The 25,771-nt window shown below is 37.7% G+C and overlaps 2 protein-coding genes across 2 annotated transcripts in view; both read left to right on the top strand.

The window, feature by feature from the left end:
- Nucleotides 1–7,657: 7,657 nt before the first annotated feature.
- The window catches only part of LOC133212081 (gamma-aminobutyric acid receptor subunit beta-1-like), a 62,169-nt gene continuing 44,055 nt past the window's right edge, over nt 7,658–25,771 (top strand). Inside the window, exon 1 of the mRNA XM_061353110.1 lies at nt 7,658–7,960. Coding sequence (XP_061209094.1) covers nt 7,755–7,960 — 206 coding nt within the window. The 5' untranslated portion in view covers nt 7,658–7,754. The remainder of the gene's footprint in view (nt 7,961–25,771) is intronic.
- Nucleotides 14,543–25,771, top strand: part of ATP10D (ATPase phospholipid transporting 10D (putative)) — a 125,778-nt gene continuing 114,549 nt past the window's right edge. Inside the window, exon 1 of the mRNA XM_061353086.1 lies at nt 14,543–14,554. The gene's annotated coding sequence lies outside the window, so the exon portion shown is untranslated. The remainder of the gene's footprint in view (nt 14,555–25,771) is intronic.

Here is a 25,771-nt window from a genome sequence, read left to right as displayed (position 1 = left end):
TCTCGATTTACGGAAGGCTTCCAAAAAATGCGTACGCTTACCAAGCCAATTTACCAAACCAATTTACCAAACCGAGATGCCCCCTTCACCTTACAAACTATATAAAAGAAAATAATACCTTTTATGAGATGGTCCTTGTCTGCTCCCGCAGTGATCCGAATGAGTCGAGGGGTCCCTCCAGGAAAAATTCCCGAGGGCCCTAGGGAGCCCTGTCCTCAGCAGGTCCTGCAGCCGAGCAGAGAGGGTCCTATCTGGGGTGCCAAATTGATTCGGAGAAAACTCCAGGAACAAACTTGCCAACAAAGTTTTCAAGCTGACACGCAGGTATTCTTTATTGCGGCGCTGGCAGACACAGGGGATAACTCCTCCTAACGTGTGTCCCCGTATTGCTATACAAGCCATCCTTATATAGTCACTGGGCATACATACATATTCATGAGGCTACGTATGGATTACATCATTTTCCAGAGAGTTCCCCGCATGCGTACAGAATTGTGGTGGTGGTCTCTGAGGGTCGTTTACTTCTTCCAACAATCTTCATCACTTCTGGCAGCCTTTGAAGCACGCGCAGTAGATGCTCATACCAGTTTAATTGGTTCGTTAGCACCAGAGACATAATAATCCTCCTATCCTCCTACTTATCAGTTAGTTTAACTGTAGCCCATCCTGGACACCTGCAGTTCCCAGATACTCCTTATCCCTGTGTCCTGTTCTTCTAGACTGTTTTTCTTAAAACTATGTCAACTATAACGATTTATCTTGTGAGAATTCTCAGTATGTTCTCTAGCTGTACTCTAATTTTTTTTTCTCTATGTATCATGCACCTCAGTAATTTTCCATTGCTACTGTTACAAAGCCATCAAACTTAACATTACTTAAAACTATTTATAAAGGTTTCTATATCCCATTTTGTGATTTTGTGCCCCTTTGTCTCAACTTACACCAGATAATAGTATTAACTTGCACTGTGAGCAATGTTATACTGGTGTATCCCATTGCTACCCCAGACTGTGGGTTATGTGGCTGGAATTTTTGAGTGCATCTGGAAATGCTGTGGTGGTTTTCAAGCTTTCTTAAAGGAGTTTCTGGCATGCAGTGAGAATAACAACATATCCATAAGGCTACCTTACCTGCTACCTTACTTTCCTGCTAAGTAAAGTAAGACCACTCCTAATCAAAGCAATCCATGCTAGTATTTAGTATGTTAGTATTTATCAATATCATCTCTTTTCTTCCTATACAAAGAACAAGTGGCACATTGAGGCCTCACAGGTTAGCAAGGCTCAAATAAGAATGCAAAGCAGAAGGCAACACAATGAGATACTGATCCAAAGCTCAGAAGTCCTTACTCTTCTTTTCCCAAAGAGGCAAAGTTAAGGATAAAACACAAGATAAAATCGGGATTTTGCCCACCTCTGTGTTAAAGAACACCAAGTCAATGAAACAAAATTATTGTAACCCATTTAAGTGTCAGAAGCAGTAATAAATACTACTTCTAAACATAATTACTAAAACACCGAACAAGATGCAACAAAATACATAGTTTGCTCTTGTAACTGAGCAATATTTTGCCTTTTGGTTTGTTTTTTCAGTAATGATTGAAGACATTGGATGTAATTCTAATCCCATTGTAGTTAAGGGGACTTCTGCCTTGACTGCAAAGAGTAATATTAGATCCCAATACAGTAATGATGAGTGCCTTCATTTCCAAAATGCTACTCTTATAATGAGTCTAATCTTGTTCCTGGCTGTGCTTTGAGCAATAAAGAGTGTCATCAATATAGCTATGCAGGCTTCTGCCAGGTCTCTGCTTCTTTCTGTAAGACACAACTGTGATGCCACATAATTGTGAAGTTATAAATGCCAGCAAAGTTTATGAAACATTTCTTTAGAGAATTGTCAGCACATTTCAAAAACAGAAATGCAAGGCACTTCAATAGCAACTACAGTGACCAACTGGATCAAATAAAATAATAATACCTTGCACATTTTTTTCTCCTACAGAAATCTCACATCTACAAATTATTTGCAATTTACTGACAGAAAACATGATTTCTGCAAAACTGAAGCTTGTTGAGGGAAACTTTTGTTCCCCCTGACAGAAGTGTCATTCATGAGAACCACAGCCTTCTGTGAATCAGGCCAGCACACTGAATAATTCTGAGTCCCTCCACCTGCCACCTGCACAGACGAGAGGAACTTGACAGCATATGCCGCATCAGTCTTCATTAAAAACAAAACCAAAATGAACACTGAGCTATATTCATAGAAAGGAAGGCAAATACAGTTCATCCACTCATGTGCATGTTTCTGACTCCCTTGCCTGGCTGGACCGCAGACGTAGTAAAGAGATGTAGCTGCCCTGACATTGTTATAGAAGAGCATAAACAGAACCACTATTTTCTTCCTCCTTAACTTCAGTTACAATATTTTCTCCTAATTTCTATGCAGTATCTCAAATTCAGCGTCAACCATATTTGAAATTACAAAGGATTTAAAAAAAAAAAAACAAAAAAAAAGCAAACAAAAATACCCCAAACTGAACCAAAACCCAACAACAAAACCCATGAAAAACAAAATCCCACAAGCAACCAATCAAAAAGAACCCAATACACACCAAAAACCACAATCTCACACTCCAAAAAAAAAAAAAAACACAAAAAACCCAAAAAACAAAACACCACATCACCGATTGTATTCTCTTATCCTAAAATTACTCTTTTGCAGGTGAGGGTACAGGTCTTCCCAAGAAGTAACAAAGACAGGACAGCTAACTTGCCAAACAAATGCTAACAGCTTCTTCTGATGTATTAGCATGCTTACAACATATGAAGAGGCATTCATCTTTACAGTTTCCAAGTTCAGCACTTACTGTTGTCTCAAAACTCTGCTCTTCCTGTTCCTGTATCAGATAAACTCAAAAAAATAATGTTGCCCAATTAATAACAGCTTGCAGTCACAGCAGGATTTATATGTATTGCTGTTCTCCATTTATGTCCTTATTGCAGTCGATATTAATATTTGCTCCATATTTAAATTGCAGTTTCAGTTATGTTTGTCTTGATTCAGTTATACTCTATTTGAATTGCAGTGTATCTCATTTTCTGCAGCACTGCCAGATATTTGATTATTGGATCGTTCCCAAGGAAATGATATTAATTTAAGATCTATAGGGTATACAGTATGCATACCACAACTGTCAATATACACTGTTGTCTATTAGAAGTATGCTGTGTTTCACCTATTTGTTTTGCTACACAGTGCCTTCATGCACAAACTCATCTAGAGACCTAACATTTGACAATGAGTTGACCTAGAACAGCTAAATAGTCACAAAATACTCTTCCATTTACTAACTTGCTAAGAACTGCATCCATAGGGTTAATTTTTAGGTGGTAACACTTTTAGCGTGTGCTTTGACATTTGGTTATTACTTAGATATATCACAATGTGCTAAACTGTTTTCAGTACATGCAATGACAGCAGAACTTAGATTGAGGCCACCCTGGAAAGAGGGAAAACACAGAAGGCCTTTTAGATCACGGAGTTGAACATTGCAAGTTAAAATACTGCCTATTTTCCTCTTAAAACATATACATCTAGAATTGCAACCACTAGTGCAGTAGATATGTAAACTCATGTTTTATTCCACCAGAGTCCATAGTTCAACAGATAAACATGGTGAAGTACCAGTTCTGTGTATCCTAGAAGGTAGAAGGTTAGACTGTAATATAACAAAGTATTCCTCTTTATACTCTGCTGTGCTGAACTTGTAAACCACACAGTGGATTACCAACGAGTCCAAATTATCTTGCTTTTCTAATGCATCTCTACTGGTTTCAGAGAGCTACAGAGGTTTTGGTGAAAGGTGGGGGGGGTAGGGGGGGAGTGGGGAGAATTCTTTAGTACCCTCTCATCATCTATACATATTGCATAAAAAAGATTAGGGAACAAAATAATTGAAATGAAAATGAAATTTAGTATTGTATGGGAACTCTCCAGTCTATTAGTTACTGGAACTATAAATTGTTCTAACTAAATACAATGTGCGTCAGTGATCCATTCATTTATTTTTTAACTACAGGAAATTTATGTTACTCAAGTGAACTGTGAAGCTTGGTACCAATATTTATTTATGAGACTGCTTAAATTCAGATTAAGAAATAATTTGCCATGTTGAGGAATAATAAGCTAGCTTCTCTTACTCACATTTTCACAGAATCTCTCTTCCCTAGGACTAGCGTGTATTAGTCTTCACAACCTAATGCACCATATTACAACACTGGTACACAGGTTGGCTTATATATTGTAGAATACATGCTCACTTACACATTTCCAGTGTGATACAAAGAAATAAGAAATTTGCACAATTACTAAGAAGGAAAAAAAAACCCAACATCTCATGTTAACAAATCAGAATTCATCACATTAAAAAAGAAAAACAGGAAAAAAACCATACACACAAACCCAACTTTATCAGTGGTGCTCATACATTTAACACTAGGAAGGCTGACTACACTCTGGAAAAGCAGGGAGGCACTTGCAGAAAACCTAGACAGCTCAATTAAATCTACTGAAATGTCATGATTTGTCAGCAGCATTACAGCTTTTTCTTTTATCATAGGAAGTACAGTTCAGCAAAAAAATATTCAGTGTGCTTCTAAAAAGAAGCAAAATATTTTTAAAACAATGCATTTAAATTAACAGTTACCTGCAGAAACAGATTCTCTTTTTTAATTTTACACTGGGCCCTGATCTTTTAAGCTCATGATTAGAAATTCTTAAGTACAAAAATTAAACAGTCTGATTTTTTTTTTCATATCTAGACTAATGCTTGAGACCTTGGGAAGCTGCCATAAAAAGCTAAAAATATTCTGTAGCCAGTAACTATTATAGAGATGAAAGATTATTCATACACTCTAGAGCTTGAAACTACAAAATCCACAGCAAATTTTACAGGATTGAAGGCAAGTAGTCATTAAATCTTCATTTCACTCACACCACTGTAAAATATAAACAATCTAGTACAGAACCCTCCAATATGAGACTATCCATATTGTTTGCCGGCATCTCATTCTTCACTGATGAAATGTAAGAAAGGTAAGGCTGTACTCCTTTAAAAAAATTCTAAAAATGTGTAACTATATAATTTGGATTATTATAGCTTAGGTACATTTGTTTTTCATTAAAATAACCTTTAACTATGCTTTTTAAAATAAGAATTTACAGCAACAGGGACTCATAATTATGACATACTCTTCATTTGCCTCATTAAAATATTGGATGAGTAACTCCCCCATGTTCTGGGGAATGGGAGAAAATAGATTATTTTCTGAGTTAAGAAACACTAAGATTCCTTTAGAATGAGGCTCAGGTTTTTTCTCCCCATCACACTTGTTGGTTTGTCACGTAATTCTACATGCTATAGCACAATTGCAAGGAAAGAGAGATCTCTGTACCATAGCATTACCAACAGCAGTGTTCTGTATATAACACAACTGGATGAAGTAAAATTTCTTGTGCAAACTATAATGCTAAAAATAGCAACTCTTTTTTTTTTTCTAGTAGCCGTACCCAACAGACAGGATTTCTTTTTCTTTCACTTGATCACATCCTCTAAGATCTCCTGTAGCTTTTCTTGCCTAATCTTTAAGAACCATCACACAGGCACCACTCTCAATTGTTAGCTTTTTTCTGGGACAGCATGACAGTTCTACAAAAGCAGCTCTAAGACCTAGTGAAAATACAAAAGAAAGCAGGAAGGAAAAAAGATAATTATATATAATTGGAATTTCTATTCCATCCGTGCAGCAGACAGCATAGGCTCTGCTGAATCAGGAGGATGACGTAGAGGATACCAAGTTAAGCACTGAGGATTTAACTTGTATGAGCCATACATGAAAACTTTTCTATCTGAAGTTGCTTGAAATAAGGCAAGCTAGGAAATAGATGCAACATATGACAACTGCACCAGAATAGTGTTGGTTTGGTTTTAATTTTTATTTTTTCCTCATTCAAACCCCATCTGGTCTCTGAGTCTGTATATGTGTAAGAGGAATAAAGGACAGGGATTTAAGTTCTAAGTGCCTGCTTCTAACCCAACTCTATTTAAATTGTACATTCAAAGGCTTGCCTCCTTGGTTTTATGATTCTCCATACTGCTATTTAAATTATAAATCACCTATTCCGCAGAGCACAGAATACACCCCATTGCAACACTTTGAAGTTCCATGCTTCACAAGTATGGTCTGAGAAGCAAAAGAAGCTGACCTGATCAGTAACCTAGTTACTTGGGTCAGGAAAAAAACCACCAACAAAAACTTATGCCTTTGGCATGCCACCTCTTGACTCTGTCGTTTGTAACCATCTTCTTTCAGGCCTGGAAAATGACACGTATATGAAAACCTTGCAAATCTTTCTCGGACATAATTGTCCTATTGTATATGACCACCGATCAAGTCATGGAATTTCCTCCACACAAAACAACTACTGCAGGTCCAGTATTTTCATTAACTTCTTTTACCAATAACTGTATAATTTATAAATCTGCCAGATGCAACATTTCAGACAGAAAGTCGTTTTGAAAGGTAACAACTCTGCTTTGATTTCATGGGAACTTAAGAGGCCACTGAAGATGAAGAGAGCAAATCACATAAGGCAGCTTTTATGCTCTCTATTTCTTCACAAATTACAGTCTAGGCTAGGATTTTTGAGGATGACTGATGCAAGGCTTTCTCTCACTAAAAGAAATTCTTAACCCTAACTAATTTTTTTTAATAACATCTATGATTTTGCTGCACTTACACTCTAAAAAATGTGTGACAAAATGACCTGCCACTTGAAAAGAAGGCTATGGGAGGACATGAGGAAGAGAAAACTAATAGTCTGCGTACATTCCAATCATCTTTTAAAAAGTCCATCAGCTACAAAGTACATGGGCTTTTCCTCTTCAAAAAAACCTGACTACCTTTAGAAACCACCGAATTCCCAGAAAGACAGACATAAGAGAGTAAATCAGGCCAGAAGCCTTTTAGAAAAATTTCTTTTCAGACTAAGTGAAAGCTGAAGGACTTCACAAATTATATTTTACCTGAGCTACAGAGTGGTAGTCAAGAGAAGAGGTTCATTTTCTATGTGGTAACATCTGATTGCTAAGGACAGAGAACACCACGTTCCCCGGGCTCAGGTGAAATGTGCCTGACTGTCTAAGGTCATTACATCTGGCAACTCCAGCAGATGCAGAAAAGAAAGTTGTCTGTTACACATTCTGAGGTCTGATTTGCACTGCCTCAGGAGGCTGCTGGCCGTTCTGGATTGTGTGGGGAAACCTTCAGGATGAAGAAAGGAAACACCAAAAGAAAGTCCTCAGTGCATGCAATGGTATTTGGCAGATGTCAGATAAACCCTACTTTTTTCAAATAAAATTAAAAACCAGACACCCACAATGATGCAAATGTGATCCACAGACTGGAGACCCAAATGCACCATATACTCCATCTGACTCAAGAGGTTTTGAAAACCTGTGGCAGTCTCTGATTGGCAATAGCATGAAGTTTGACATAAACATGAACAGGCCAAGACTACAGTCATGGTTAATGCCAACAATATCACAATATCTTAATGACCTTTAAACTTCCTATTGCTACTGTTACTTAGTTACCAAGTGTTATCTAAACGTAAACTTCTGTTAAGCTAATCAGTATGCAAAATACAAAATGTTGCTGTTATTTCTTCCTTAGGACTACACCCTGACCATGTACTTCCAGCAGTCCTGGAGGGATAAAAGACTCTCTTACTCTGGAATACCTTTGAACCTAACTCTGGACAACAGAGTGGCTGACCAACTCTGGGTGCCAGACACGTATTTCCAAAACGACAAGAAGTCATTTGTCCATGGGGTGACAGTGAAAAACCGAATGATTCGACTCCATCCAGATGGGACAGTCCTTTATGGCCTACGGTACGTTGGGTTTTTTAATCAGCTATCTGATGGCTGTCCTGGCAGAATGCAAGTCATTATTGGTAAGTGCAGGTAGTACCAATGCTGCTCTCTTCTCCTTTTTCCTGGTGTCTGAGTGCAGCTTTTAATGAGTCAGCACATACTCTATCCAGACTGCCACAATACACTCAAGATTTTTTCTCAGGGCATCAAAACTACCTTTGGTAAAGCCCAATGCTTCTGTCTCTTTCAGTTCTTTTGAGCATGTTAACACTACTGATGAGTTCTTTGTTATGGTTCTTACCTAGTAATTGATCACAGCCTAGAGAAACATTCCTTCCTTCTGAATTTCTACAGCAGTTCTTTAGAACAATATGAAATGTGAGACTGGGAGTCATCTGAAGAAATGTGACCAAGATTTGGTAGGGAGTAAAAAGAAGGCATTTGTAAGTTTACAAGAATTATTTAAAGATTATCTGTATGCCTGGGTTCAGGTTCTTTAATCTGCCTTGGTTTATCACTGCCTCTGCATGCCACAACTGCTTCTTCGTACAGTGCAACCTATATTCACCCCGTAGGTAAAAATATATTCTAAAATCTAAACAGGCACAATCTAATGATAAGGTCCAGAAGTATAAAATTAAAACTAAACCAAGTTATTTGTTATGCTGAGATTGCTGCCGAGCCTGAGCAGGCTTTGCAGTATTTTTTTAAGAGTTAAGGTAGTTATGCTTAGGGAAAAAAAAATAAATAAAAACCCAACTGCCTGAAACAACCTTTGATCACTGTCAACAAGGAAAATAATGTCCAGAGAACATAAACCTGAACACATACTTCAGTTAAATAGAAGAAAGAAAAAGTAATAAAGCAGAAAACCTAACTGAAATATTTCAAAATCGTACCTAAGATAGGGTTAGAAAAAAACAAATTGCTGCAGCAATTCAAAATGAAAATAAAGTTTGGAGAAAGATAACTCAGAGCTTGCTGAAAACAGAACTTTGACATGACCTCTTGGCCTATAAAAATATAACCTTTATAACACAACACTATCCATGCACTCAAAGCCTTCCAACTCATAAATTCAAGCTTGACGAGACAGAAAAAATAATATAAAAATTATTATTTTGGTTCATTATGCTTTCCTTTGAACTTGTTAGATTCTCTGGTAATGCATCAATTGCTACCAATGATCACACAGGCATTTAGATACAGCCAGATATGTACTGGTTTAGAAAAACTGCTACTTCAGTTGTGAAAAATAAAACAAAGGACCCATGAGGAAATAGCTGATAGACTACAGGCTTTCCTTATAATCTGCTAGAAAGAGAATTTGAAAAATACATCTTTCCCATTGCCTTCAGACCTCCTATAGTTCCTTTCAATCAAACTGACTCCTGAAATTCAACTTAGCAGAGCAGTTATCATTAGAGGATTTTGGGGCATGAAAAGTTTTAGAACTTAAAAAATAAGTAATAATTTTTTTATTTTTTCTTGATGCCAGGAACCAAATTTATTTACATTCCAGGATTTGCTTAGTGGCAACAACGTGCATTAGAGCCAAGTAGTGCAACACAAGCAGTTATAAACAATATAAACAACACCTAGAAATGTACATTACACAAGTGCTTCCACACACATGCCATACGTCTGTTATTAATAATGGTCTTTGAAAAAATAGCAAAAGAAGCCGTGACACACCTGGTGAACACCTTTGCTCTTCCTCTCAGAAGCAGTCAGGCAAACCTCCAGTGCAACAGAAAAGATGGTCACCTTCACATAACAAGGTTGCTAATTCATATGATTAATTAACCATTCACACTTGAATTGGATAAGCAGCAGCCATGCAACTGCAACAGCTGCAGCTCTTCAACTTAATACCCCATCCAATACCTCACTGCTTTCAGTAGGAAAACCAAACAAAACCAAAACCCAAACAACAAAAAAAAGACCAGACTAAAATAAAGTGCAATCTATATACCACACATTTGCAGTCTAGTACTGCAGTGCGAAGCTAACAAACAAGCAGAAGAAAGAATGAATTTAAGGGACACTGAAGCAGGTTTCATACAGCAGACCACAATTATTGCACTAAGTCTGCATCTATCAGTGGTCACTTTCCTCACAGCAATAAATGTGTTTCTGTCACCTTACAGATTACCTTTAGATCATACAAACAGCAATTTCTTCATATACCAGATAACACATACAGCTCATAAGAAATAAAAAGTGAGAAAACACTGCAGAAAATGTTCTCAGGTAAAATTCCACGTTGCCTGTTAGAAATTTTACAACAGCTCCAATCTTAGTCTAAAAAGTAGAGAAGAAACTTTGCAACAGATCAGCTTATGTTAAGCCTCTATGCAGCAGAGAGCATGAAAACAGCATCACCAAACATCTCTTTTTCGCTTTTAGTACTGAAGACAGAGCATTGACCTGGCACTACTTGAACAAGACAGACAACACCAATTATGCTGCAGAACAGTATGTGAGTTCCTAGCAAAATAGGCAGGGCCTTAAACCATCTCTCAAGGATGATTTAAATGCTTGCTTTCCCCAATGCCTCTAATTCCCCACACATTTTTCTGTTTTCATTCCAGACTTAATGCTTCCTTTCAGGCTCAGATATGGAATTTTACTGGCATCTTTAAACACAAATTGAAACAATCATAGCAGTTCTAAATAACCTACTTTGTATCCATGTACTCAGCAGTTTGGCATTAATGTAATGTTCAGTCTCAGAACTGAAGAAAAATAAACTAAGGTTAATCTTCTGGCTTTACAGGTGAATAAACAAGGGAAACTTGCACTGAATATGGTGGATTGGTTTTAGATCATATAACAAAACATTATCACACTTCAGAATGTCTCCGTCCTAATATTTCTGTGATGAAATAACCAGTCCCTTTAGCTACTTTTTCCAGTAACTTTCAGCTGCTGTATCCACACAGTTTAAAGAATGATGTGTACAGAAACTTGTGCAGACACAGAATACTCCATACCTTCTGGCTTCTAAAATAGTGCATTGCTGTCATGTCTTATTGAAAATGCTACTTCTCTTAATTATTCACAATAGTGAATAACACATAACATTACTAAGTAACTCTTTCATCCTTTTGCCCAAACAACTAAACACACAAACATGTTTAATTCCACATTAATATTTCCACTGAACTCCATTTCAAATATGCCAGGAAAGTTGAGTGTTACTATTAAGTATTACGGACTTCTCATGGTTTAACCCCAGCCGGCAACTGAGTCCTACTCAGCCACTCACTCACACATCCATCCAGTGGGATGGGGCAGAGAACTGGTAGGGTAAAAGCGAGAAAACTCCTGGTTTGAGATAAAGGCAGTTTAATAGAGGAAGCAAAAGATGCGCATGCAAGCAAAGCAAAACAAGGAATTCATTCACCACTCCCCATCAGCCATTTCCAGGAGAGCAGTGCTCCATCACGTGTAACAGTTGGGAAGGCAGATGCCATCTCCAGATGTCCTCTTCTCCCTTCTTCCCCCCAGCCTTATATGCTGAGCATGGTGCTCTATGGTATGGAATATTCCTGTGGCCAGTTGGGGTCAGCTGTGTTGGCTTTGCTCCCTTCCAGCTTCTTGTGCACCTCCTGCCTCACTCGCTCAGCATGAGAAACTACAAAGTCCTTGACTTCGAGTAAGCACCGCTTAGCAGCAAATAAAACTTCAGTGTGTTATCAACATTATTCTCAGAATAAAGCTGAAACACAGCACTGTACCAGCTACTAGGGAAGAAAACTAACTATCCCAGCCAAAACCAGGACAGCTATTATTATTTTCTGTGATGTAGCCGCCTGCTTCCTAAGAGAAAAAAATACCTTCAAGTCAATATGCAAACCTGCAGCACTGTAAGGCTGGTGTCTGAGACAGCTCTAGCCTGGTCCCAGTACAGCTGGCAGAAAACTGTATTCTTCTTATTCTTCCCCCCATTTTTAATAAGTCATCAGATACCGTTAGCTATAACCCTTTTGGCACTAGCAGCATGTCTTAACGCCTCATTACTTTCATTGCTTTTTCAGGTAAGATTCTCTAGAAATATCTCCCAAAGATCTAGATTCTCAGACCAACACGTTGCTCTTTCTTTTGCTTGTCTTTTGTCCCTCTTTCCCAGGTAAGATGCTAGACATGTAATTTGTCTTTAAGACATTTAAGGAAAAGTTAATAATTTATTGTACTGAATTACATATTAAAATTCTTATGTCATGATGTCAAGAATGGAAGTTCTGATTTAAATCGTCCTTTCCTGTATTTTTCTGCTGTGTCTTAATTCTTCTGAGCATTTCATTAGCAGAGCCATGACAACTTGTTGCTTCTTAAGTGTCTGTTCTGTTTATTTTGAGGCAATGTCATGATAATATCAGCAGAAATTCATCTGGTGTTGGTAAAAGAAGCAGATCCTTCAAAAGGATTAGTTGTTAAGAACTGCAACATGTCTTCAGTGATACCTTTATGTAGATTTCCCTCCCTTCCAATGTTCACACACAAAACCCATCTTTCATCAGAGCAGGTGTTCATTTGTTTAAAAGCAGGGAGTAATATCATGACAAGGAGTGAAGATCTGTTTTGGAGCATGGAAAATTTGGTTTTAGCAAGAACACACATTTTTAGTCCCCTGCAGCAGAGGATGCCACTTTGCTGGGCACTGCAAGGGGACACAAAGAATGATCTGTGCCTTCAACATAAGGACTTATTTCACCACTTACATAAAGAAGGTATTCTGTGGCATACATTGTCAGACAACATTGTCAGACACATCCATCTACCTCAAACCAATTCAAAAACATGAATTGAGCCATGAGACATTTGACTTACTAAATACTTATTCATATGATATCCACAGGAGCCATTCTAGCATATCCTTAAAGTGGAATACAAGAAAAGCTATATTAAAATGCAGAATGCTTTGGGTTTAAGTATCATCTTAAAAGTAAATTTGAGTGTAAACTTCCCTTCCTGACTCTCTTTCAGTGATCTATCTGAGTGTTAATAAAGGAATTTTATAGCTACCACTTTACATCTTTTAGTGTGGTGAAAATTTACTGCTTTATGGATTGGTTTTGTATTGCCATGATTTGGGGCTGTGAAGTTTTGGGTTTCCTCCAAACACCTTAATGGATTTTATTGAAGAGTTGGAGTATTTTGAGGACATCCCATCATGGCAACAAGCAGCCGACTTACACTGGTACTTAAAAGATTGTCCTCACTTGCGTTACTAAACAGATCCAGCCAAAAAAACCCCAAACCAACAGAGGCTGCAGTCATTTTAAGTGATAAAACCCCATCTCATCTAACTGAAATATAAAGCTACTTTTTATTTCACTCTACAGACAAATACAGAACAACTTATAAAGCATTCTTTTATCAAACATAGAGTAGTTTTAGAAATGATACAAAAAGCTATTTCTTCCATGTGTCAATCCCAAAAGATGTAGCAGCAGGCATCTTAAAAAGAAGTAGTAGTGACATCCTGGAGTAAAACATCCAAGGAGGGGCAAGACACTAGATCACAACTGACACAGAAGACACTACTTTTCCTACTTGGTATTTTCATATGTGGTTATATGTGAACCACATTGCAGTATTAAGGCTACAAGAAGCAATTTGGGACTTCATGTTTTTGAAACCCGAAGATATACAAGAACTTTGCAAAAGCATGTCCATCAAATATTTGTCATTTCTTCTATGTCCCAAAAGATTTGTGTCTCTGAGGGTCAGTTTTCAGGATTCACAGGCAAATGAATACCTTCCTCAATGTACAGCTAATGAGAGGTACAGATGGGGGAAGCATTTCATGTGTGCACTGTGGATGCCAGTTCAGCCTGCCACAGGTCACACTGGACTTGCTGCAAACTTTTTCCCAGTAGACTATGTTTAAACAAGCAATCATACCTGACAGGCAGCCAGCATGGTCCCTCTTCACAGGAGATGCACCGCTAGGACCACTTCTTTAATCAGAAGGGAAAAAAAAACAAAAGATGAAGAGGACACAGCAAATTGATCCTGAGGCTGATGGATTTTACTTTTAGCTCTTCCTGCTGCTTGCAGACCTTTTGAATTGTCTCTAGCCTTCTGTCAATCCCACTGACATCTCCTCTTCCTACTTCATAGCCCAGTCTTTGGGCATAGCATAGCTGATGCAAGGAGATCATAGAATCATTCAGGTTGGAAAAGACCTCTAAGATAATTGAGTCCAACCATTAACCCAGCACTGCCAGTCCACCACTAAACCGTGACCCTCAGCACTATATCTACACATCTTTTTCAATACCTCCAGGGATGGTGACTCAGCCGTATCTCCAGGTGTCTGTTCCGATGCCTGACAACCTTTCAGTGAAGAATGAGGTTGTTGTGACCTAAGTGTAGGACCCCGCACTGATTCTTGTTGTACCTCATACAACTGGCCTTAGCTCATCAATCCAGCCTGTCCAGATCCCTCTGTAAAGCCTTCCTACCCTCCAGCAGATCAAAACTCCTGCCCAGTTTGGCATCATCTGCAAACTGAGCTTGCACTTGATCCTCTGGTCCAGGTCACTGATAAAGATACTAAACAGAACTAGTCCCAGTACTGAGCCCTGGGCAGCACCACCTGTGACCATCTGCCAGCTGGATGTAACTCCATTTGTCACCACCCTTTGGGTTCTTCCATCCAGCCGGTTTTTACCCAGTGAAGAGCACACCATGAGCCGCCTGTTTGTCCTGGAGAATGCTATGGGAAACAGTGTCAAAGGCTTTACTAAAGTCTAGGTAGACAACACTCATGGCCTTTCCCTCATCCACTAAGCAGGTCACCTTGTCACAGAAGGAGATTAGGTTAGTCAAGCAGGGCCTACCTCTAAAAAAACCCATGCTGACTGGGCCTGGTCACCAGGTTGTCCTGCACGCACTGTGCAATGGCAGTCAAGATGATCTGCTCCATAAGCTTCCCCAGCACCAAGGTCAGACTGACAGGCCTGTAGTTCCCCAGACCCTCCTTTAAGCCCTTCCTAGATGAGTGAGCAATGACCAGTACCTTAATTGATGGAGAGAAGGCAGTTGGTAACAATAGTCTATGTATGGAAGATGGTATGTGTGGCCAAAATACAGCTGCATTTATTAACCAGGCTTCAGTAGCTGTGAGAAAGGGCTATTTCTTACCCTTAGCAATTGCCAGAGGGAAAAAAAAAAGAATCAAAGTTCACTTGTGCTCTCTCATGCTTGACCAAGGACTCCTCTAGCCTGCATGTTTATGAAGTCAAAACAGAGAACATCTGTATTACCTGACTGCTGCAGCACCCTTAATATCTGGTGTTGCCATAAGCAAAAATGCATTTCCAGGATTGTTCTTAACATTTGCAAAACCAACTAATTTGACACAGTCCATCTCACGTCATTTGCCACACACTGCAGTTAATTTGACAGAGATTGCAATCTGGTTTGTATAATACATCCTGAGAAAATAAATATATAATGTCAATACAGCTACATTCTGCAATTTATTGCATGAGGTACAGTAGCACTCAAGCAGGCACTGGCATACTAAGATACAGCTTATTTGTTACACAGAAGGTGAGGGATAGGCTTGTCTAAATAATGCTGAAAGCCCAAGGAGACAGTACAGGTGTAGTATGTCTTGTAACTCCATGCAAGAACAGTGAAGGAGCACCAAGGAGTGAGACACTCTCAACATCACTCATTTTTACTGACTGAATGAGAAAATCAACTGGAGATACATGCTCTATCTGAGGGGGGAAAGTGTGGAACAGAAGAGAACCCTGCAGGAGTTAAATTTGCTTGCTTTGTTTTACAGGTGTCAAGAAAGGTGTATTTATGTTCAGGCACCAAACAAAAATAGCAAAAATAAAGAAAATTTAACCCAACCACTCCTAAGTTCACGAAAACAACACTGCAGTCCTCTAGTCCAAACAGGAAGTACTCTGTGATTTATAGTTTTTAATGGTTGTCTCCTTCCCAGGCTGGGTGTTCCCTGCAGCCATCTCACAGCAGAAGCAGCACAAAGGTTTACTTCCCCACTGGGCCTGTTGCGTTTCAGAAACACTACTTCAGGTCCAGCCAGGCTTTTCGGCAGCATAGATGTTGAAGCCCATGTTTACACTCTGTTAGCTCCTCCCCAGGTGTCAACATTTCTCCCCAAACCTGCCTCCTCCAGCTCCTCCCAGGGCTCTTCATGCCCAGCCTGTACATCTAATGTACTAAGATTGGGAAAACCAGAGTGCTACAGGATGTTAAGGATGATAAATCACTGGGAGACCAGCACATTTAGTCCATTTGCTGCATGAAGCTCAATTCATCATTGTGTCACTTCTCTAGTATTTAAGTTGGGCACTAATGGAAACTATGTGCCAAGTTGCTCTATACCCATCCCTGGAGGCTGCTGTGTACTTCACTGCTTAACGCCACCGGTGGAAATCCGAAACAGCCTCAGTTCAGGCACCTCCTCATTCTGGAGCAGATGGATTTGTAACCTTTTTGCTATGTCCATGTAATGCTGTAAATACAGTGAAATGCAATCTCACTAGTACTTTACTCACATATCTGTTACACACAATGTAACATACCAGTCAATACAGTGTCTTTAACATCATTTGATGAAGAATACACAGACTAAGATGATTGTAGTAATTTATAACTGAAAGCACACAGACAAAAATGAGGAAATTTAAGTAGTAAAGCTCTTAAACATATGGAGCATCATTTCTGTATACCTTTATTACCGCAGGTAAACAAGAAAACCTGCAGCTGCTTATAGGCTTCTGTGTGCAAACAAAAAAATAACGCTTCTGAAATACTGAGGTTTTATTCAGTGTCAATCATGAAATGGAGCATCCCAGGCTTGATAAAATGAAGTGGTAGTTAATAAATGGCACAAATGGAAAAGAAAGAAAGCTATAAAACAAAAAATGAAAAAAGTAGGGTCCCCTCTGGCTGCCAGGGCAGGGTAAGATGTCCTAGGTGTAACACAAGAGACAGGCTTGCTGTCTTCCTTTAGTATGAATGACCTCAAGCAGTCAGGGGGAAGCCACCAGCTGCCCATCCCCAAAAGAGATGCTCTTCTCATCACTGACAGCATGCAAACAGAAATCCCTCCAGTGGCATGCACTGCAAATCTCCCCTACCTCTTACCCCCATAAAACAGCAGATGTGGCAGAAACACCCAGCTCTGCAGGAAGCAACTTTTCATAAACTCCTACTGAATTGTCATATAATTCCCTGTATTTTATTTGGAACTCCAACTGCAGCCAACATTTTTTATTACATTATCACACAGATTATTTTTTTTTAATTAAAATAATCTACAGAAGGTGGGGAAAAACTGCAGGTTGAATGAGTCCTATAGAGAAAGCATAAAAATACCCCAACAAACACACAAGTACTTAACATGGACTCAGCTTTAAATATGCGAGCAGTGGCTCTAATCAGTAGTTAAGTACATAAGCAGTCTGGTAGAATCAGAAGAACTGGCTTCATGGGCTTGAATTTAAACACAAGCTTTAGATGCTGCAATTGGTTATGGCTATCAAACATAGCACTTTGAAGAACTGAATTATAAGCATTTTATAGAACAAAGCCTACTAGGCTTTATTCAAAGACCACTTAATCAAGCAGGTTCTAGATCAAATTTAGATTACTGAAATTATGTCACCTATTTAAATATCTTACTGATAAAATACTACTTAACAGATTAATACTATCCAAAGAAAAATACAAAAAAAATAGGCAACATTTAACAAATATTTAATTTTGAAGTTGAAGGACATTGCAAAGTATGGATTACATATTTTCCATGCAGAATGCCATCTCTTACTGTTTTGGTTTAAATTGGTTTTGGATCAGTTTCTTTGCTATTACACAGACTATGTTCTGCATACAAAATCTGAGCAAGTCCTCCCTTTCATATTAGAAGCAGAAATTTTTTCCAACAGAAGTACAACTCTGCAACTGTCAACCTAATCTGTACCAAAAATGTACTTCTAAATATAATTGCCTTTTAAAAATGAGTAAATAGTAAAAAAAAAAAAAATAAATTAAAGAACTCCATTCACACCAAAGCTCATCTTTAGTGCATTTAAACAATTCTGTTACTTATAGTTGCCTCAAACACATTGGGAGACAGAAATTAAGTAAAAATAAATATAATGGCAGAGATTAATACTAAAGTACATTTGATCAAGAAGAATTTCAAATAAATTTACATATAATCTTATAATCACTTCAGTCAATAACAGCGTGGGCAATTTTTTGAGAGTATGTCTTTCTTTACTTGTCTTTACAGGGTGGGTATCAGCTGAGAAAGGAGCTTTTGTATGTTTACCATCTCAGCTTTCTCCTCTCACAAGCCATAAAAGCTCATGCCTGATAACGTGTTAGGTGTACAGATGTCATATACTTGAACAATAAGAAAGAAAATCCAAGTTTTTCACAAGTGACCTATGTGACTCCTACTCTATCAGCATGGCCAGTTGCATACTCACCATTGCAATAGCACATATTTTATCTTCGTACTCCAGAAGTTAGTGCTTAAGTTTGAATAACTTCATAATATTTGCTTTTCCCCTGAAATGCTAGATTTTTATCACATTTCTTGCTGTTCGTATTTGGGCAGGAAGCACCAGATGGACATACAAGTTGCATCACTTCCATTTGGAAATAAAAAGGCAAAAGCTTTTCTAAAAGCCACTTCAATTTAACTTACAGAGCTGTCATGTATTGTTAGCAGTACAGATTATTTAGTACATGATTTTATATAATGCTATGTACAGGTACATAACAGTACAGATCCATGCTGAATCCTGATAAGTTAATATATTTTAGTACGTTTCATATCAGTGTATGTTTGGTACATACCACAGTTTGTGCATTTTCCAGGTCTTGAAGTTCATTAAAAAAGCCATTTAATAAAGAGCTAATCCATTTCTTTCTAATAATAAAAGATTCAAAGGGACAGTAATTAAAGTTGTACTTTGCTGCAGATTTCCAATTTGCACGCTATTAATTTTGAGCATGCTGAGAATAATATTGAGGGAGAAAGCGTAAATTCATAGCTGCTCAAAACCAAAGTCGCTCTCATTTAATTTATATTGATGCTGACTTGTGACGTCAGTGAAGTACCTGTTCAACCAAAATCAGAGAGGCTACGGCTGGGGAATAAGTCTGTACCTTTTTATACAGTAAAGCATCAGGCATTTAAATTAAGACCCTATAGGAGGCTATATTTTACCAGACCTGCACCAAATTGATGAATGCACTTAGATCCACAAGGGAGGGAAGAGAAGAGTGTCTTAATGTCAGTATTCTCTCTAAGAAACAAGGACTGTTGTAATGAACACTACCCTAAAGCTGCTAAAATCCTGAACAAATGCTAGGACAGTCCATTCAACTAATGACACACAAACCAGAAAAGGAAAATTAATAAAAGGTGCCAGACTGTGGGGGCTGCTGCTTCTCAAACACAACCCTTTGCCCACTAAGCTCAGTTTATCAGGCCATACCTGCTCTCTGCCACACCACATAAAATGCTGGCTTGTACCATACGAAGTATTTAAAGGTAGCAGCATCAAGAGTAACCCCGCCTTGATTAATTCACTAAGGCAATCAAACACAGTGGTTTTAAGTAATTTTAAGACAGATTAAGAACTGGGGTTTGAGTACAATGTTAAGATGCAAATAATCATGCATTTAAAAGAAAATGTTTTCAGGCAATATATTTTCTCCTTAACCCTCACTCTTCTACAATTATCTCCACTTAAAAAGAGGATTAACCTTTTTTCTCAAATATTATTGGCCTACTTTAGAAGTAGCAATAGTTACTTTAGAAGTAGCAATAGTAGTAGATTGGCTACTTTAGAAGTAGCAATCCACAAGGGGGGGAAGAGAGGAAAGTGTCTTAATGTCAGTATTCTCTCTAACAAACAAGGACTGTTGTAATGAACTTCTAAAGATTGATACTTTAGAAGTAGCAATCTAGAAAATAGCCAAACCCTTGAGTATACTAAAATGTAAAACTACTTACTCTATAAAATACAATAGCACATTCCTTTATTTGGCATCTTTGCTATATATCAGCATATATGGTCTCATAACTGCTAGGCCAAAATGACCTCATTTTAGGAGGCAAAATGTGTGACAGCTATAACATTTTCATTTAAAAAGCTATTAATAAAATGAGATTACCAAATATTGCTATAGCATTGGTAATATAATCCCACCTGAAGCTGCAGGTCTGATTTCATGTTAGACTAAGAAGTCAACCTGAGCAGACGTGAGGAGGTAAGTACTTCAAATACAAATTTTGTAGTTTTGGATGGCACATTCGATTGGATTACAAGTACACAAACAAAAAACCCAAACAAACACACACAAAAACCAAAACAACCAAACAAAAAACCCACACACAGATCCTTCCTAGAGCTAGGTCAGTAAGAGTATGCACTTCTCTTTGAAAAGGCAGCTAAAGACAAATCAAAACAGGCACGAATTATTTGAACTTACGTTTTGCAAAACTGCATTTTCCACAAGTGAAAACTCTCCAGTTTTTCATATTCATGAAAAAATGAATTCTTCAAACCCATATGCATAACAATAGGCTTGATCCAACAAGGCACCACACATCTTCCAAAAAGATACATATATATCCTCTTATATTACCATAATTTCTATAGATCAGACAGAATAGTTTGTCATCTGAGAAGGTAAGTTACATACAAAGGGTAAGCTGACATCTCTCATGCATCATGGCACAGGCAGAAGAAATCTGGGGACGTTTAGACCCCTTGGCTTTTCTCAGGCCTGGGAAATCTAAGTGTCTGATGCATGCTGCTGATGTCTCTTTTAGCAGAGACACTGTAGCCACCTCTAAGAACATGGTCACAAGAGACTGCAACTGCAGCATTTTTCATAATCCTTAGATAGATGGATCTGTAAACTACAAAAGACAGTGTGATCAAGTAGTTCTATTGGAAACAGAATTCTAGTTCCAGTCCTGTTCCTAATATATTTGTGTAAATGAAGAACCCAGAAAGAAAATCTGGGATAGAGTTCTTAATATATTTTATTTTATTAGTTGATGTGGGATGTTTTAAACTTGCTCTCAGGTTTTATGTCAAACATTTTTACAAAGGAAAGGCCATATCTCTTAAGGCTATCTGTTTTTTGGTAAAATGAGAGACAGTATTAAAGAACTTTTAAAAGGCCTCACAGTTTTCCATCTAAATCACCCGTATGCCCACAGTGCTGCATTTATTAGTTTTAGCATGTGCTGATCAAGGGACAGAAAGAAGAAAAATTGCACAGGTTTATTTTATTGGTAAGAATTTAGTTCAAATAATGTCTTAATCCATTTCCCATTATTTTCTTTTGTCAGAAAACGTCTGTGGAACACACCTGTGGAGTCCAATTTAAAAAAGCAAAAATAAAACCCCAAACCTCAGTTTGTGTTTTATTAGCTCATAAGCTATTCTACACGAGATAGTTCATTACCTGAAGAAATGTAGAAATGTTTCTGAAGAAATGCCTTTGATGAATCTCTAAGTTGCATATTTTGCAAATGGGGGAAAGAATAAAACATTGTCAAATTCTTTCCTAAGAAATATTCCACTGACCCCAGCTGGATTAGTTTGAAATACAGTTGGCTAATGGCTGACTTGTCTCCAACTGTTGAGTTTTTCACTGCAAGAAATAAAATAACACTAATTTTATAGGTGGTTTGTATATTTTTAGGGCAGGTTTCTAGGATGGTATATCAATTTTGCATTTCTTAGATTATTTTATTACATGGGACTGATAATTCTGCTCTTAATAACACAATTAGTGCTGCCTCTTCTTGATACAGAATACACACTTAATCTGTTCACAAGAACATTACTAAAATGCATAAGAATTCCAAGCTCCCTCCCTCTTGGATGTTAGACGGTGTTAATTGGCACAAGACCTATAGCAGCCAGATTTGTGAAAGATCCAAGGCAAAAAATTCAGCTTTTCACCATCTACCTTTGGATCCAAGGAATAGCAATTCCCACTGAAGCACACTAAAATAAGCCAAAGGATTTTAGCAACTAAAATATTCATTAAACACAATGCTTTAAAAAAAAAGAAAGAAAGAAAGAAAGACTCCAAATAGTAATTAATCTCAAATTCTAACAAGTTTTAAAGCACACAGCTATCATCCAATTGTGGGCAACTGGTGTGCATTGAGTAGTAAAGATTTCTCAGTGTTACCTGGGAGCCCCCTGCTGGGACTGCCTTTAGAAAAGAAGCAAAGAGAAGAGATTTGCTTTGAAGGTATGTTACAGGTGTTTCAGTAATTGCATATGATATATTACCATCCTTAAAGTGACTGAATGCTTAATTTCTCATAAGAAAATCACTACATGGGAGAAAAAGATTTTTTCTCTGCATAACAAATGCTTGGCATTAGTTAAATTCTTAAAATATTTTAAAATATTCCTAGTTCTTGGAAATGCATGAAGATTTAAGCAGACAGCCTGTGTGCTGGATATAAAGGTGCTAAACCAGCAGGTAATCTGTGTGGCTATTATTAAAGATGCCGTAAACAAAATTAGATTTATACAGTCTGATTAACAAAACCAACCCCAACAGGCAACAACAGCCAAGACAGAACAAAACCAAACCAAAACCTACTAAAAGACTTTCAGGAGTGCAGGAAAAGAAAAAAGCCAAAATTAATTATTTTATGGAAGAATAACATTTTTATTTCACCACCTAATTTAACTGCAAAAATAAAAAATAAGATAAGCTTTCAGGAAAGCGTTCAGGTCAAACCAAAGCAAGATATTTCAGGTAAGGTATATTTTGGAACAATTGCTCTGAACTCACAGATCCATCAGAATGTTCTTTCCTGACAAAATCCATACAGAATATTCAACTCATACCGTGGTAGCTACCTCCTCTGTTCCACCAAGTACAGACTTGAATCAAGTTCAGAGCTCTGTGCAATTAAACTACCTGAGGTTATATGCAGCAGGTTTTTTCCACAAGTATTTTGTACCTGTATCATTTTTCTCTTCCCATTATGAATAGCACAATCATAAAGCTTAGTTTCCAGATACATCTTTGAGGATGTTTGGTAGGTCTCCCATAGGCTCAAGATTGAGATGTCAGTGGTGGGGTGCCTGCTTCACTGGAAATGTTTTCTCAATGGCAATGGGAGTTTCTGTCTTTTATGAGAACTGAGCTGATGGCTGTTTGATATATATATGAGTTTCATTCACTAGTGATCTTTTATTCCATTTCTAATTCCTTTTTTCTATTATTTCTTAATGGCAAAATGTCAGGTTTATTTTTAAGAATCCAGTGAAAATATCAAAGCATTTTCTTGAAAAAAAAAAAATCAAAGGTCTACATGCCCACAAGATTATAAGTAAAGCTCCCTGAATACTGCACAGCGCTGTCCATAAATTTTCACCCACATGGGGGATAAGTCAATTTTCTGCTATACTCAGTCACCTGCATGAAATTTTATCAGTATAAGCAAGGTATTGTTTGCCAGACTGAATAGCTATTAGCATACTCAAAGAGACAACCCTGGCCATAGCAAAAGGAGTTGAAAGATCAAAGGAAAAAAAACTTATCATAGTTCTTCCCACTATGCCAGGCATGCACTGATTTTATGTAAATGTAACAAAAAGTAAAATCTATATGCAAATAATCCTCCTTCCAAAGCAGCCTTAAATTAAGCCCAGGAAAATGTATTAAACTAGTAGAAGCTGCAATATATGAAGTTTAAAATACAACATTTCCAAACCCATTTTTTAATCCCTCTCCTGGAAAGGTTGTCAGCTGCTTCCTTCAATACAAAAATAAAGTGTCCATTCAAGGAAATCATTTTATGAAATCACTGAGTAACTGCTATGGAATTTGAATACAGTGTGATAGCTCCTATAGTGAACCTTTTACAGCCCGCAGGAGAAGGCAAAGAAAAGGGCAAGCAGCATTAAGCCTGGCCACCCACAGAACTCACACTCAAATGACTTTGAAACAAACAAAAAAGGAATAAATCCAAAGTGCAATTTCCCTCCCCCCCCCCCAATTACATATTTATTTTGCAACTGGATCTGCTGGGGGTAAGAGAGGAACCACTGATCTCTGAAGTAAGCCATCTTGCTATTTGAAAATCTAGAGTTCATGATAATCCACTAAGCAGTCATCAAAGCTGTAGATTATTAGAACACCTTTTCTTTAGGCTTGCCAAAACATTAAGCCTTAGCAATAACATGTTATTTAGCTACTAAACATGAGAATACTAGCAAAAATTTTATAGAGGATGGAAAGTGGAAGAACGAGAGTTTCAAAACATTACAGGTTGGCATGATGTCTTTCATGCTTTCAACACTTTCATTAGCATCTTGATGAAAAAATGCACACGTAATTTATTATGGCGTACATCATTAAAACATTTCAGGGGAAAGCTTCTGAACTATGAAATCCAGAAGAAAACGCAATAGAGGACTCAAGCAGCAGCATCTTACTCTATTTCAGTTTTGTCTCACAATAAAAAAAAACAACCAAACAAAAACCAAGTAAAATTACCCAACCACTTCTTGGGGCTCCAAGAAGCCACGCAACACGGCAAGGTTGCGACAAAACAGCCCAAAGTGAGAATTAAACAGCCTAAATAACCTGATTTTGTCAGAAAATTCTCCTTAATGAGTCAGACAACTTGAGCAGAAAATAAATCTGCTTGTATAAGCTTCAATCTCAATTCAGTATTTTAACATTATGATAAAATACATCTCTATCATTTGAGGAGATTTTTGCTTATTCTGTCCTCAGGAGCACTGCATAAATAAAGGCACAGAAGCATTAAACAGAGTCATGCCGTGCTCTTAAAGCTAAAGATGGAAGAAACAAGCACAATAACAGATACTGACTGTGAGAGATTATGTCAATGCAGAAATAAATGCAGATGTGTTTCTTGGAGAGAACAAAAGCCTGCAGACTCCAAGCTTGCAGAACACTAAAGATGATCAAGGTAGGAGGAGAAAGGTGACAAGAAGGCCTGATATAGGTCAACAGCAGAGGCTCAGCAAGGAAACTCTCAAATGTGCATAAATACTACCTGTCCTGATGCCTAAGGAGCTGAGGAAGCCGAGTCATGTGCTCATTCAGCTCATGGCTTTGGTTCATAAAATACACTTATTTTGTTTATTTCATCAAGGCTTTTATGATCTCTGCTGGAAGAGCCAATAGCTAATACATCCCCACATCCACATAACATTCAGCTCCCTTACGTTTCACAAGTGCATGTGAAATGCATCTTGCCAAAAGTATTTGCACCATCATTCAGAACACAGCTAACATTTGTGATTTTAGTGAAAAATCACCTGTTGTCTAGCCAGCCTTTCTATACAAGTATCCTAAATGTAGTTCTACAGTCAAAATGAGTAAGGTTTCATGAGATTCCGTTCATACCTCTTCCTGAATTTCAGATACAAATGAGCGCAGTCTTCATTACAACCTCCCACCCCTATAAAATGCTAACTATCAAAAAATATGTCTATATTGCATGTTATGGCATGGAATGGGCAACCTGAACTTTTAAGTACTTACTTGGAGCTTTTACTGTCCTACATAAACAGGTCCACCTCTCCAAGTCTCTTGTATCGCTTCCCTTTGAAAAATGTGCTCTGCCAAGGAGAAATCAGAATAACTAGTAGATTTGAATACCCAACTTGGATGACCAGACAATCTTATTATGAAACTTTTAAAAGTAATGTGCAAGCTTTGAAATAAAAAATAAAATTTAAATAAAGAGAAAAAATCAAATAGACAAAATATGGTGTTCCAATATAT

Source organism: Neopsephotus bourkii, unplaced genomic scaffold (assembly GCF_033783945.1).
Source record: "Neopsephotus bourkii isolate Nb327-2 ecotype Australia unplaced genomic scaffold, CSIRO-AGI_Nbou_v1 NB_54, whole genome shotgun sequence".
NCBI lineage: Eukaryota > Metazoa > Chordata > Aves > Psittaciformes > Psittacidae > Neopsephotus > Neopsephotus bourkii.
The sequence above is the reverse complement of the archived record's forward strand: the minus strand, read 5'-3'. Positions and strand labels throughout refer to the sequence as shown.